Source organism: Carcharhinus amblyrhynchos, chromosome 10 (assembly GCF_965287045.1).
Source record: "Carcharhinus amblyrhynchos chromosome 10, sCarAmb.v2.hapA, whole genome shotgun sequence".
NCBI lineage: Eukaryota > Metazoa > Chordata > Chondrichthyes > Carcharhiniformes > Carcharhinidae > Carcharhinus > Carcharhinus amblyrhynchos.
In genome coordinates this window covers 175,691-190,690 of record NC_137333.1, presented here as the reverse complement: position 1 = coordinate 190,690, position 15,000 = coordinate 175,691, and the positions used below count along the sequence as shown (strand labels likewise).

General features: G+C 45.5%; 1 protein-coding gene across 3 annotated transcripts in view; it reads left to right on the top strand.

The window, feature by feature from the left end:
• Positions 1-15,000, top strand: part of LOC145349491 (rho guanine nucleotide exchange factor 7-like) — a 112,102-nt gene that overhangs the window by 34,806 nt on the left and 62,296 nt on the right. For all 3 annotated transcript variants that reach the window (XR_013888080.1, XM_080198027.1, XM_080198026.1), the window contains exons 4-5: positions 8,248-8,381; positions 10,560-10,761. Coding sequence is in view for 2 of the 3 variants with exons in the window: in XM_080198027.1 (XP_080054153.1) it covers positions 8,248-8,381; positions 10,560-10,761 (336 nt within the window). In the remaining variant the exon portion in view is untranslated. The remainder of the gene's footprint in view (positions 1-8,247; positions 8,382-10,559; positions 10,762-15,000) is intronic.

The window sequence follows — 15,000 nt, the reverse complement described above, 5'->3', positions numbered from 1 at the left end:
CCAGGATGGTCCCTCACTAACGGTGAGCTCGGTGAGCTCAGTGAGCCTGAGGCCCTTCCAGGATGGTCCCTCACTAACGGTGAGCTCAGTGAGGCCCGTCCAGGATGGTCCCTCACTAACGGTGAGCTCACTGAGGCCCGTCCAGGATGGTCCCTCACTAACGGTGAGCTCAGTGAGGCCCGTCCAGGATGGTCCCTCACTAACGGTGAGCTCAGTGAGCCTGAGGCCCTTCCAGGATGGTCCCTCACTAAACAGCTGGACGGCAGGATACTGATTTTGCTTTGATTCATTGATACGTGCTTTCAGCCAATGAGGGGCCACCTGAATTTGCAGTTTATTCTCTCCAGTGATCGTAATTAAAGCTGCCAGAGGTAGTAGTAGTGGCGGATACAGTTTTGTCTTTTAAAAAGCATTTAGACAGTTACATCGGTGTGGTGGGTACAGAGGGATATGGGCCAAGTGTGGGCAATTAGAATTAGTTTAGGGGTTTAAAAAAAGGGTGGCATGGACAAGTTGGGCCAAAGGGCCTGTTTCCATGTTGTAAACCTCTATGACTCTATCTAATACCAACATTATTGGGAACCTAGAAAGAGGAGGAGGCCATTCAGCCCCTTAAACCTGTTCCAGCATTCAACTCCACCTGCCTGTCTTGGACCCTGAACCCTTAATTTTTTTTACCTAACAAAGAAGCTATCAATCTCAGCTGAGAAATTTTTCATTTCATCTTCAGCCTTGATAGTTTTTGGGGCAGTGTGGAGCGAGTTCCTGATTTCTGTTCCCTTTGTGTAAAGAACTTTACCTGACAGCACCCCCAAACAGTGTGGCTCCAATTTTAGATTTCTGCGCTCTTCCTCTGAACTCCCTCCACCCCCACCAGAGGAAATAATTTCTGTCTATTGAATGTATCAAATCATTCGATTGTTTCGATATTAAACAGACTCACTTTACATGGCATTATTCAGAGTTAGTCAGGAGGTTTTTTTTGCTTTAGGACCTGAGTGTTCTGCCTTGTAACCTGCAATGTACGAATAATACCTGATCACCTCAGATAAAATACACAGATTTATGAAAATGGCCAAGCTCTTCCTGATCTTTAGGCCTTGTTGGATTGGAGTGGGAATTATTGTGTCTTGTTTTGATCTTTAACAATGAGCCAGGGGTAGTGAATTCTTCAGCCTCCCATGCGATGTTCCAATTTGGCATATTATGGGCTGGCACAAGAAAAGCTGTGCTGAAATCTGCCAGATAGTTTGTAAAATCCCAACTAGTTCTCTTGTTGTTCAGAGAAGAGAACCTGGCATCCATATCTGGTGTGGGCTGCACGAAACCACAGTCCTACACTGCACATTCACCAATGGCAGTGAAATGGACAATTCAGTTTTGCCTCTTCTTTGTCCGCCATGTCATTACAACAAAGGTATTCTGGTAGCTGTGCACATTAACAAAACCACTGGAATAGATGGATGCAGTTATTTTAAACTCTGGAGCTTCTTTCGCAGAGTCCAGTTTTTTCCTGTGTAGCTAGCCTTTAGCCTGTATTAGATTAAGTTGATCTTTCACTACGCCCTATCTATGACTAACACTACATTCTGCACTCTCTCGTTTCCTTCTCTATGAATAGTATGTTTTGTCTGTACAGTGCACAAAAAGCAATACTTTTCACTGTATCCCGATACACGTGACAATAATAAAGCAAATTAATTAAAGCAAATCAAATCAGCTGAGGGAATCTCACACGCTGCGTTGTCAGTGATGCACATAGCATTCCCAGAACAAAATAAAAACAAATTGGACATGTTGCCAGTGTATTGATTAATGAATTTGCATTGTGGGTCAGTAGTGAATTGCTGAAGCACTGAGCAATGTCATTCTTAGCATGTCCTAGCCTTGTCTCTGCCAATATATGATCCTCTTTGTGCATCTATACAGCACACTCAATGTTTCTCATTAATGTGTACATAATAAAGATTGATTATCTGGTGTTGGTGAAGTCCTGAGATAGAATGTGATTAAAAATCAGTGCATAAATACAAGTAGCAAAATGCTTACGAGCCAAAGTAAATTAGATCCTTGGTCCTTTTTCCAATAATTGGGTTAATCACTGTTGAGCAGCAATCGCAACACACTTGACTCCAGTGACCAGCTGTCTTACCTTGTCCAGAACAGTAGCACCACAGGATGTACCCATAGTTGCACGGTGGTTAGCACTGTTGCCTCCATGCCGGCTCTGGTCACTGTCTGTGTGGAGTTTGCACATTTTCCCCGTGTCTGCGTGGGCTTCCTCCGGGTGCTCCAGTTTCCTCCCACGCTCCAAAGATGTTTGGTTAGTTTGCTTGGCCGTGCTAAGTTGCCTCTCAGTGTCCTGAGGTGTATAGGTTAGGGGAATTGGAAGAGTAAATACGTGGTGCTACAGGGATAGAGCCTTGGTACATTCCTGTAAGGATGAAGGATTAGTATGGCAAGTTTTGGAACTTGGATAACAAGAGATATTGTGAGCCTAATCAAAGAGAAAAATGAAGCATTTCTCAAAGCTAGGAGGCAGGGAACACACGAAGCAAGTGTGGAATACAAGGAAAGTAAAAAGAAACTTAAGCAAGGAGTAAGAAGGGCTAATGGGGTCATGAAAAAGCATTAGCCAGCCGGATTAAGGAAAATCCCAAGGCTTTTTATATATACATAAAGAGCCAGGGAGAGGGTTGGCCCACTCAAGGACAAGGGAGGGAAACTGGAGCCAGAGGAAATGGGCGTGGTATTAAATGAGTATTTTGCGTCAGTATTCACCAAAGAGAAGGATTTGGTGGATGATGAGTCTAGGAAAGGATGTGCAGTTTAAGTCATGTTGAGATCAAAAAGGAGGAGGTATTGGGGTTCTTGAGAAGCATTAAGGTAGAAAAGTCCCCCAGGGCCTGATGGGATGTACCTCAGAATACTGAGAGAGGCAAGGGAAGAAATTGCTGGGGCCTTGAGAGAAATCTTTGTATCCTCACTGGCTATAGGGGAGACGCAAGAGGATAGCCAATGTTGCTCCTTTGTTTAAGAAGGATAGTAAGAATAATCCAGGTAATTACAGGCCAGTGAGCCTTACGTCAGTGGTAGGGAAATTATTGGAGAGGATTCTTCAAGACAGGATTTATTCCCACTTGGAAATAAGTGGATGTATTAATGAGAGGCAACATGGTTTTGTGAAGGGGAGGTCGTGTCTCACTAACTTAATTGCGTTTTTCGAGGAAGTGACGAAGATGACTGATGAGGGTAGGGCGGTGGATATTGTCCACATGGACTTCAGTAAGGTCTTTGACAAGGTCCCTCATGGCAGACTGGTGCAGAAGGTGAAGTCACACGGGATCAGAGGTGAGCTGGCAAGGTGGATACAAAACTGGCTCAGTCAAAGAAGACAGAGGGTAGCAGTGGGAGGGTGTGTTTCTGAATGGAGGGCTGTGACAAGTGGTGTTCCTCAGGGATCAGTGCTGGGATCTTTGCTGTTTGTAATATATATAAATGATTTGGAGAAAAATGTAACAGGTTGATTAGTAAGTTTGCAGACAACACAAAGGTTGGTGGATTTGCGGATAGCGATGAGGACTGTCAGAGAATACAGCAGGATACAGATCAGTTGGAGACTTGGGTGGAGAGATGGCAGATGGAGTTTAATCCAGTCAAATGTGAGGTAATGCATTTTGGAAGGTCTAATACAGATAGGAAATATACAGTAAATGGCAGAATGCTTAGGAGTATTGATAGGCAGAGGGATCTGGCTGTACAGATACACAGGTCACTGAAAGTGGCAATGCAGGTGGAGAAGGTAGTCAAGAAGGCATACGGCATGCTTGCCTTCATCAGCCAGGGTATTGGGTTTAAAAATTGGCAAGTCATGTTGCAGCTTTATAGAACCTTAGTTAGGCCGCACTTGGAATATAGTGTTCAATTCAAGTCTACACTACCAGAAAGATGTGGAGGCTTTGGAGAGGGGACAAAAAAGATTTACCAGGATGTTGCCTGGTATGGAGAGCATTAGCTACGAGGAGAGGTTGGAGAAACTTGGTTTGTTCTCCCTGGAACGACAGAGGTTGAGGGGAGACCTGATAGAAGTCTACAAGATTATGAGAGGCATGGACAGAGTGGATAGTCAGAAGCTTTTTCCGAGGTCGAAGAGCCAATGACTAGAGGCCTTGGTCTAAGGTGTGAGGGGCAAGGTTTAAAGGGGATGTACGAAGCAGTTTTTTTACACAGAGAGTAGTGAATGCCTGGAACTCGTGGCCAGGAGAGAGAGTGACTTTTACGGGGCATCTTGAATAGGATGGGAATAGAGGGATATGGTCCCAGGAAGGGTAGGGGATTTTAGTTAAGTCAGGCAGCATGGTCGTTGTAGGCTTGGAGGGCTGAAGGGCCTGTTCCTGTGCTGTAATTTTCTTTGTTCTTTGCATTGTGTTCTGTTGGAGAATCGGTGCAGACTCGATGGGCTGAATGGCTTTCTGCACTGACAGGATTTTATGATTCTATATCCTGCCCTTGAAGAAGTCAACTTGAAACTAATGTGTGGAAAGATTATTCAGTGAGTGGATCTGTGAGACAAACATTTCAGGAAAAGTAGGTTGATTTAATGCAAGTTAAATATTTCTCCCAGAAAATAACATTTTGGGCACTGGTGTCTGGTAATTTGAGACAAGTTGGGTGGTGAGCGGAGTGAGTTTGGGAGGAACAAGCGATTTTAGACTAATGGGTGACACTGTGGCACAGTGGTTAGCACTGCTGCCTCAGAACGCAGGGACCCGGTTCAATTCCCAGCTTGGGTCACTGTGTGGAGTCTGCACATTCTCCCCGTGTCTGTGTGGGTTTCCACCGGGCGCTCTGATTTCCTCCCATAGTTGGAAAGACGTGCTGGTTAGAGTGCATTGGCCGTGCTAAACTCTCCCTCAGTGTACCCGAACAGGCACCGGAATGTGGTGACCAGGGGATTTTCACAGTAACTTCATTGCAGTGTTAATGTAAGCCTATCTGTGACACTAAAAAACTTTTAATAAAACTTTAAGCAAAGCTTTCCAACTCTAGGGGAGTTTTTCCTGAATGTGATGGGCTTGCTGATTCAGTGAGCAAGCCTGCTGGGCGATACTATGAGATATAATGTGAAAACTCATCATGTGTCTCTGCTTGTGTCATTGATGCGGGGAGCTCCCAATAGCATCAATCGATAACAAATCTAAATCACAGTGAATTTGTCTCTCTGACTTCTGCTCTGTGACCCCACCGACAGAGCTCCACGCTTGAGTTTAGTCATTTTGGGGTTGATAGTATTCAAGTGAAGAAATGGGAATAATGTGAATAAAGGCGGAATTTCAACAAAGATCGGTCATGATCTTATTGAATGGTGGAACAGGCTCGAGGGCCTGAATGGCCTCCTTCTGTCCATCTATGATGGAATGTGTTTGGCTCCTTTTACGGGTGGTCTTTTGGGGGTAAATTAAAGGAACAGAAGTATTTTGGGCTGGGTTGGTTTCAGGTTGGAATTGGAAAAGTGCATGTTGATGAGTTGTGTTTTGGTTTAATTTTGTGTGGATGGGAGGGGGTTAGCAGAAAGAATGAGTGAGCACCAAGAAGGTAGATTATAAACTAAAGAGACTTCTCCGCCACCCCTCTCAGCTACTGACCAGCGTTCAGGTTCTGGTCCGATTCCTTTGAATTTCAGATGACTGAATTTTGTCTGATTCGTATCCCCATGGCAACATGAGTCAAAAACAGCCAGATAAATGTGAGAAATCCAGCATCACGCATTTTGTTTTACTGACAAAAATTAAATCAGTGGCTGAGGGCCAGCTGTTCGCGCCAAACCCTGCAGTGACGGTGGGGGAAGGGATATTAGATTCGTATCAGACACTCAGTATCATCTCACTGGTTCCTTGTTCTGTGCCGAGGTGTAGGTGTAATCTGTACAGTCTGGTTTAGAGATGAGCAAACACTGATCATTAAAACAGTAAGAACATCCCAAAGGCAATTTGCAGGAGCAATTATCACACAAAATGCGATACCAAGTCATATGAGAGATTAGGACATATCTTAGAATCATAAAATTCCTACAGTGCAGAAGGAAGCAGTTCAGCCCATCGAGTTTGCACCAACCACAATCACACCCAGGCCCTATTCCCGCAGCCTCACGCATTTCACCCTGCTAATCCCCTGACGCTAAGGGACAATTTAGCACGGCCAATCAGCCTATCCTGCACATCATTGGACTGTGGGTGGAAACCTGAGCACCCAAAGGAAACCCACGTGGAGAACGCACAAACTCCACACAGACAGTGACCCGAGGCTGGAATTGAACCTGGGACCCTGGCGCTGTGAGGCAGCAGTGCTAATCACTGTGCCACAGGTAGGTTTTAACGTGCCTCTTAAGGGAGGAGAGAGAGGTGCAGAGGTTTAGGGAGGAAATTCAGAGTTTAGGGCCGAGACAAAGCTGCTAATGGTGGAGTGATGGAAATCCGGGATAGACAAGGGGCCAGAATTGGGGGAGTAGAGATCTCAAGTGGTTATAGGGCTGGAGCAGGGTATAGAAGATAGACAGGGGTGAGTGAAAACATGGCAGGATTTAAATACAAAGCAGACCAGGAGCCAGTGCATGTCATTGCGCACGGGGATGATGGATGGAGTGGACTTGGTGCAAATTAGGTTATGGGAGGCAGGGATTTGGATGTGCTCAGGTTATTTAGGGTTAAATGTGGGAGGCTGGCCAGATGTACAGGAATCACTAACTCGGATGTGAGTTTAAACAGCAGATTACATAATGTTTACAGAAACAGGATCCTCAGCATCACAAGTCCATGCTGATGGTGATAGGAGGTTTTGGAAATGGAGACATTGTGGGATTCGGGAAGGGCCAACATGTTAACAGCACAAGCATGATCCCGAATGTAACCATAATGAAATGCAAAATCCAGGAGTTACACATGGAGTGCAAGGCTCTGAGCAAAACTGCAGCAATAGCCAACATCCTCACACTTCCATATTGTTGGCCAAACAGCTGAAATAAATGGAGCTCAGTTAGCAGTCATTGCTGCTTCGGAAATGACTGCGGATGAGTGCATAGCTTCTGACATTGTGCTTATTCTCCCCACTCCCTTCCCTGTGTGTTCAATATCCCAATTTATTCTGCAGCATGTATATTCCCATGTCTCGGGTGTCCGACAAAAGGTACGAGTCATTCACCACCCTCATTCATTAATTCACAGAACCTAACAGCCCACACCAACTCAAAACCCACCCCCACACCAACTCAAAACCCACGCCCACACCAACTCAAAACCCACGCCCACACCAACTCAAAACCCACGCCCACACCAACTCAAAACCCACCCCCACACCAACTCAAAACCCACCCCCACACCAACTCAAAACCCACCCCCACACCAACTCAAAACCCACCCCCACACCAACTCAAAACCCACCCCCACACCAACTCAAAACCCACCCCCACACCAACTCAAAACCCACCCCCACACCAACTCAAAACCCACCCCCACACCAACTCAAAACCCACCCCCACACCAACTCAAAACCCACCCCCACACCAACTCAAAACCCACCCCCACACCAACTCAAAACCCACCCCCACACCAACTCAAAACCCACCCCCACACCAACTCAAAACCCACCCCCACACCAACTCAAAACCCACCCCCACACCAACTCAAAACCCACCCCCACACCAACTCAAAACCCACCCCCACACCAACTCAAAACCCACCCCCACACCAACTCAAAACCCACCCCCACACCAACTCAAAACCCACCCCCACACCAACTCAAAACCCACCCCCACACCAACTCAAAACCCACCCCCACACCAACTCAAAACCCACCCCCACACCAACTCAAAACCCACCCCCACACCAACTCAATCCCACTTTCACAATCCTAATCCATCTCCATTCCAATCCAGTAAACCCAGCCCTACCCCTGCCTCTCAACTCCAATCCCAGCCCCAGTGGGGAGGGGGTAGATACTAAATCCAGTCATACCGATCTATATGGTGCGACATTACCTCACGTAATAATTCCAAATAGAGAGTCTGAAAGATCAGATCAAATAGTAATCTGCCTTTTATTTCATCTTGGATTGAAAAACTGGGAAGGAGACAGATGGGTTCACAACTGAAACTGGAAATAATAATTAGACGTACAAAGTTATATTGTAATAGACATAAATAACTGTTCAGTTGCTTTTGTGTTGTACAACTAATGAAGTTGTGTTCCACAGATATTGGTGTTGGAAGTGACTCAGTATGTGCCCGCCATCAATCCCATCATATCAAGTCAGTTGATTCTCTGACAGGATCACATTTGTCGCTTGGAAGAACTTCAAAAAACTTTCCTGGAAAATATCGGAGTTTGGTGAGTGAATGTTGAACTTGAGGTGAAATTTCAAAGTAAAGAAATAATTGCAGAGAAAATGAGAGCAATCTGGCAATCAGGTGGATCATTGGGTGTCGAGATTGCATCCACATCGCCTGCGCCTTCTCCCAGTGAGTGAAACTGTGTGAGGGGAGCCCTGCTTCATAAGGTGCACTCTGTTAGTCCCACACCTCACCTTACACTTTCCCAGCTGAGAATTATACTGAATAGTCTTTCAACAGGCACAGTGCTAACCACTGTATTTCTCTAACAGTGATGTGGAGATGATGGTGTTGGTCTGTGGTAAGCACAATAAGAAGTCTCAGAACACCAGGTTAAAGTCCAACAGGTTTATTTGGTAGCACAAGCCACAAACTTTCGGAGCACTATCCCTTCATCAGGTGAGTGGGAGTTGTGTTCATAAACAGCACATATCGACACAAACTTATAATAAGAACATAAGAACATAAGAAATAGGAGCAGGAGTAGGCCATCTAGCCCTTCGAGCCTGCCCCGCCATTCAATAAGATCATGGCTGATCTGTCGTGGCTCAGTTCCACTTTCCCGCTTTCTCCCCATAACCCTTAATCCCCTCTTATCAAAAACCCATCAACCCGCGTCTTAAAAATATTTAGCGAGGCAGCCTCCACCACTTCAACGGGCAGAGAATTCCAGAGATTCACCACCCTTTGAGTGAAGAAGTTCCTCCTCAACTCCGTTCTAAACCGCCCCCCCCCTTTATCTTGAGGCTATGCCCCCTAGTCCTACTGTCCTTTCTGAGCGGGAGGAGTCTCTCCACCTCTATCCTATCCATCCCATTCATCATCTTATACATCTCGATGAGATCTCCCCTCATTCTTCTAAACTCTAACGAGTACAAGCCTAGTTTATTCAGCCTCTCCTCATAGCTCAACCCCCTCAACTCTGGTATCAGCCTAGTAAACCTCCTCTGCACTCCATCCAAGGCCAAAATACCCTTGCGTAAGTGCGGCGACCAAAACTGCACACAGTACTCCAGCTGCGGCCTCACCACTGCCCTATACAGCTGCAGCAAGACCTCCCTACTTTTATATTCAATCCCCCTCGCTATGAAGGCCAGCATCCCATTCGCCTTCCTGACCACCTGCTGCACCTGCAAGCTGGGTTTTTGCGATATGCGTGATGATCTTGGAGATCCTTCCACTTGGAGCTGGCTCTCTAAAAAGATTGTGCATATCAACACCGACATAAGTTTGTGTCTGTATGTGCCCTGTTTGTGAACACAACTCCCACTCACTTGATGAAGGGATACTGCTCCGAAAGCTTGTGGCTTGTGCTACCAAGTAAACCTGTTGGATATTAACTTGGTGTTGTGAGACTTCTTTCTTCTCTAACAAAACAGGCATCTCTTAGAACTGCGTGATTCTTAACCATCCTTGGGGCCGTCAGGTCTTTTTATTTCTTTTCTCCCCAATTACGCACCTAGTATTTTTTTGGCTGTTACGCTTACGACAACTTGACTTTAATCTTCAAGATGACATTTTGATGTGTCTTGAGCTGAGAAACTCGCTGCTATTCTCCCATTGTGGTTCTGATGCCCGAAGCCTCTCATCCCTGGCACAATTCTAGTAAATCTCCTCTGCATCTTCTCTTAACGCCTTAACACCTTTCTGCAGTCTGTTACTCCTGAACTGGACACACTAGCCCAGCTGAGGCCTGACCAATTATTTCTGTTTTATTTATATTCATTTGTGGGACATGGGTGTTGCTGGCTGGCCAGCATTTATGGCATATCCCTAGTTACTGTTGAACTGAGTGGCTCACTGGGCCATTTCAGAGAGAGTTGAGAGACAACCACATTGCTGTGGCTCTGAAGTCACATGTAAACCGGAGAAGGAAGGTAGATTTCCTTCCCTTAAGGACATTAATGAACCAATTGGGTTTTCCTGACAATTGACAATGGTTTAATGGTCATCAACAGATTCTTAATTCCAGGTAGTTTTTATTGAATTCGAATTCCACCATTTGCTGTGTCTGGATTTGAACCCAGGCCCCCAGAGCATTAACTGAATTTTTGGATTAATAGTCTAGCGATAATACCACTAGGCCATCACCTCCCCTAGCCTGACTTCTAATTGCAAATATTCTGATCAAGGAATGGATACTGATTCCGTGAAGTATTTCTCTTTCTCTCTGTAGGATATGACTGATAACAGTAACCATTATATGGTGGTGAAAGCAAAATTCAACTTTTATCAGACCAATGAGGATGAACTGTGCTTCAACAAGGGTGATATTATCCATGTGACCAGAATTGAGGAAGGCGGCTGGTGGGAGGGGACGCTAAATGGCAAAAATGGATGGTTCCCCAGCAATTACGTGAGAGAAATAAAATCTAACGGTAAGTTGTCAAATTGGCAAGTAGATCTGAAGTTTTCAAATACCCCAAGAGGCAATAGAATATTTTTAGTGTAGAGCTTTCCGATCTAGTCGAGAGAGGGATTTCAAAAACTTGCCTTGCTTTTGCCCCCTGCAGGCTAGAGCTTGTAATTCAAGTGTTACAAAGAAATGTTTACATAAGCAGGTTCAATGATAGATATTGAAAGTATGTATAAATGGTGACGACAGGAAATGTATACACAGACAAGATTTTTTAAGTTATTGTGCAACTAAGTGGTGTTCAAATTAATTAAGAAAAGCTACCTGTTATCCTGAGAAGATACAGGTCAATCTTAAACCACTTGATGCAACTGAGTAGATTTCTCGCTAACTTCGGAGAAACGTTAATAGCCAACTAGATTGGTGCGGAGTGGGAGTCACTTGTGGCAGGTTTCCTTCCCTAAATGACATGAGTGAATCCGTTGAGTTTATAGAATAATAGCTACATGGTCACTTTAACTGAGACCAGCTCTTTATGAGTAGATTTTTGTACTGAGTGAATGCTGAATATTTTGTGGTGCTGTTTTGGATGAACTGTTAAACCTCTCAGGTAGATGTGAAAGATCCCATGGCACCATTTGACAAAGAGCAGCGGAGATTTCCTGGGAATCCTGGATCAGTGTTAACCCCTCCACCAATATCACTAACACAGACTGTCTGCCCCTTTCGCGTGGCATTCTGTCGTGTGCAAAATGGCTGCTGCACTTCCTGCTTTACAACAATAACTGCACTTCCAAACACTTGGTGGGACTTCCTGGAATTCCAAAAAGTGCTCTAGCAATGCAAGTTCTTTCTGAGCATCTCAAGGATTTGTGGTTATAGAATCATAAAGGTTTACAGCATGGCCCAACTTGTCCATGCTGCCCAGTTTTTAACCGTTAAGCTAGGCCCAATTGTCCGCATTTGGCCTATATCTCTCTATCCCCATCTTACCCATGTAACTGTCTAAATGTTTTTAAAAGACAAAATTGTACCCACCTCTACTATTACCTCTGGCAGCTTGTTCCAGACACTCACCACCGTCTACAAAAAGTTGCCCCTCTGGACTTCCTCCCTCTCACCTTAAACCTATGCCCTCTAGTTTTAGACTTCTCTACCACTGGGAAAAGATGTTGACTATCTACCTTATCTGTGCCCCTCATTATTTTAAAGACCTCTGGAAGATCTTCCCAAAGTCTTCTATGCTCCAGTGAAAGAAGTCCCAGTCTATCCAGCCTCTCCTTATAATTCGAACCATCAAGTCCCGGTAGCATCCTGGTAAATCTTCTCTGCACTTCTTCTAGTTTAATAATATCCTTTCTGCAATAGAGTGATCAAAACTGTGCACAGTATTACCAATGTCTTGCACAACTTCAACAAGACATTCCAACTTCTGTATTCAGTGTTAAGAACATAAGAACATAAGAAATAGGAGCAGGAGTAGGCCATCCAGCCCTTCGAGCCTGCCCCGCCATTCAATAAGATCATGGCTGATCTGTCGCTGCTCAGTTCCACTTTCCCGCCCTCTCCCCATAACCCTTAATCCCCTCTCCTATCAAAAACCCATCAACCCGCGTCTTAAAAATATTTAGCGAGGCAGCCTCCACCACTTCAACGGGCAGAGAATTCCAGAGATTCACCACCCTTTGAGTGAAGAAGTTCCTCCTCAACTCCGTTCTAAACCGCCCCACTTTTATCTTGAGGCTGTGCCCCCTAGTCCTATTGTCTTTTTATTGTGTTCTGACTAAGGAAACCATGCATGCCAAATGCCTTCTTCACCAGTGACTCCACATTCAAGGAGCTATGAACCTGTACCCCTCGATCTCTTTGTTCTATACCTCTCCCCAGTTGCCCTACCATTAACTGAGTAAGTCCTGCCCTGGTTCAATCTACCAAAATGCATCACCTCACATTTATCTAAATTAAACTCCATCTGTCATTCGTCAGCCCACTGGCCCCATTGATCAAGATCCTGTTGCAATTGGAGATAACTTTCTTCACTGTCCACTATGCCACCAATCTCGGTGTCATCTGCAAACTTACTAACCATGCCTCCTATATTCCCACCCAAATCATTTTTGGGATTAAATTATCAGCATGAGTTGCTGAACTTTGATCTCTGTCTACTGTATAAAATCCTTTAATCATATTAGCCAGCCCAATTAGATCCACTAATCCCCTATACTCAGTGGAATACAAACTGAATCAGTGCAGTGCAGGTGGTAACCGCAACACCACCATCAAACCAGCAGATAAAGGGGGGGCCACTGTCATACTGAACAGAACGGATTACTGCAAAGAAGTGTACCGACAACTGAACAACGGAACAGTTACCCACAGATCCGACCAAAGAACACACCCATCAACTCAATAGACTGATCAAGACCTTTGATCCGGAACTTCAGAGCACTCTCCGTGCTCTCATCCTATGTACTCCCCATGTTGAAGATCTCTACTGCCTCCTGAAGATACACAAGGCCAACACACCCAGCCGTCCCATCGTATCAGGCAATGGGACCCTCTCTGGCTACGTCGAGGGCATCCTGAAACCCATTGCACAAAGCCCCCAGTTTCTGTCATGACACTACGGACTTCCTACAGAAACTCAGCACACATGGAGCAGTTGAACCAGGGACACTCCTCGTCACAATGGATGTCTCGGCGCTCTACACCAACATCCCCCACAACGATGGCATTGCTGCAACTGCCTCAGTACTCAACGCTGACAACTGCCAGTTTCCAGATGCAATTTTACAACTCATCCGCTTCACCCTGGACCACAATGTCTTCACCTTCAACAACCAGTTCTTCATCCAGACACATGGAACAGCCATGGGGACCAAATTCACACCTCAATATGCCAACATCTTTGTACACAGGTTTGACCAAGACCCCTTCACTGCACAGGACCTTCAACCGATGCTATACACTAGATACATCGATGACATTTTCTTCCTTTGGACTCATGGTGAACAATCACTGAAACAACAACATGATGACATCAACAAGTTCCATCCCACCATCAGACTCACCATGGATTACTCTCCAGAATTGGTTACATTCTTGGACACACGCATCTCCATTAAGGACGGTCACCTCAGCACCTCACTGTCCCGCAAACCCATGGATAACCTCACGATGCTCCACTTCTCCAGCTTCCACGCAAAACATGTTAAAGAAGCCATTCCCTACGGACAAGCCCTCCGTATACACAGGATCTGCTCAGATCAGGAAGATTGCAACAGACACCTCCAGGCACTAAAAGATGCCCTCATAAGAACAGGATATGGCGCTTGACTCATTGATCGAGTGTTCTGATGTGTTGCAGCGAAAAACCGCACTGAACTCCTCAGAAGACAAACACGGGACATGGTGGACAGGACACCCTTCGTCATCCAGTACTTCCCCGGAGCAGAGAATCTATGACATCTTCTCCAGAGCCTTCAACCTGTCATTGATGAAGACGAACATCTTGCCAAGGCCATCCCCACTTCTTGCCTTCAAACAACTGCACAACCTCAAACAGACCATTGTCTGCAGCGAACTACCCAGCCTTCAGGAGAACAGTGACCACAACACCACACAACCCTGCCACAGCAACCTCTGCAAGACATGCTGGATCATCGACATGGATGCCATCATCTCACGTGAGAACACCATCCACCAGGTACACGGTACATACTCTTGCAATTTGGCCAACGTTGTCTACCTGATACGCTGCAGGAAAGGATGTCCCGAAGCATGGTACACTGGGGAGACCACGCAGATGCTATGGCAACAGATGAATGAACATCGCTTGACAATCACCAGGCAGGAGTGTTCTCTTCCTGTTGGGACACTTCAACAGTCACGGGCATTCAGCCTCTGATCTTCGGGTAAACATTCTCCAAGGCTGTTTTCACGACACATGACAATGCAGACTCGCTGAGCAGAGACTGATAGCCAAGTTCCACACACGTGAGAACGGCTTCAGCCAGGATCTTGGGTTCATGTCACACTATCTGTAATCCCCACGACTTGTCTGGGCTCGCAACATCTCACTAACTGTCCTGTCTGGAGACAATACACATCTCTTTAACCTGTGCTTAACCCTCTCTCCACTCACACTGTCTGCACCTTTAAGATTTGATTACGTGTAAAGATTCGCATTCCAACCATTATCTTGTAACTGAGTTTGTGTCTGTATATGTCCTGTTTTGTGAACACAACTTCCACTTACCTG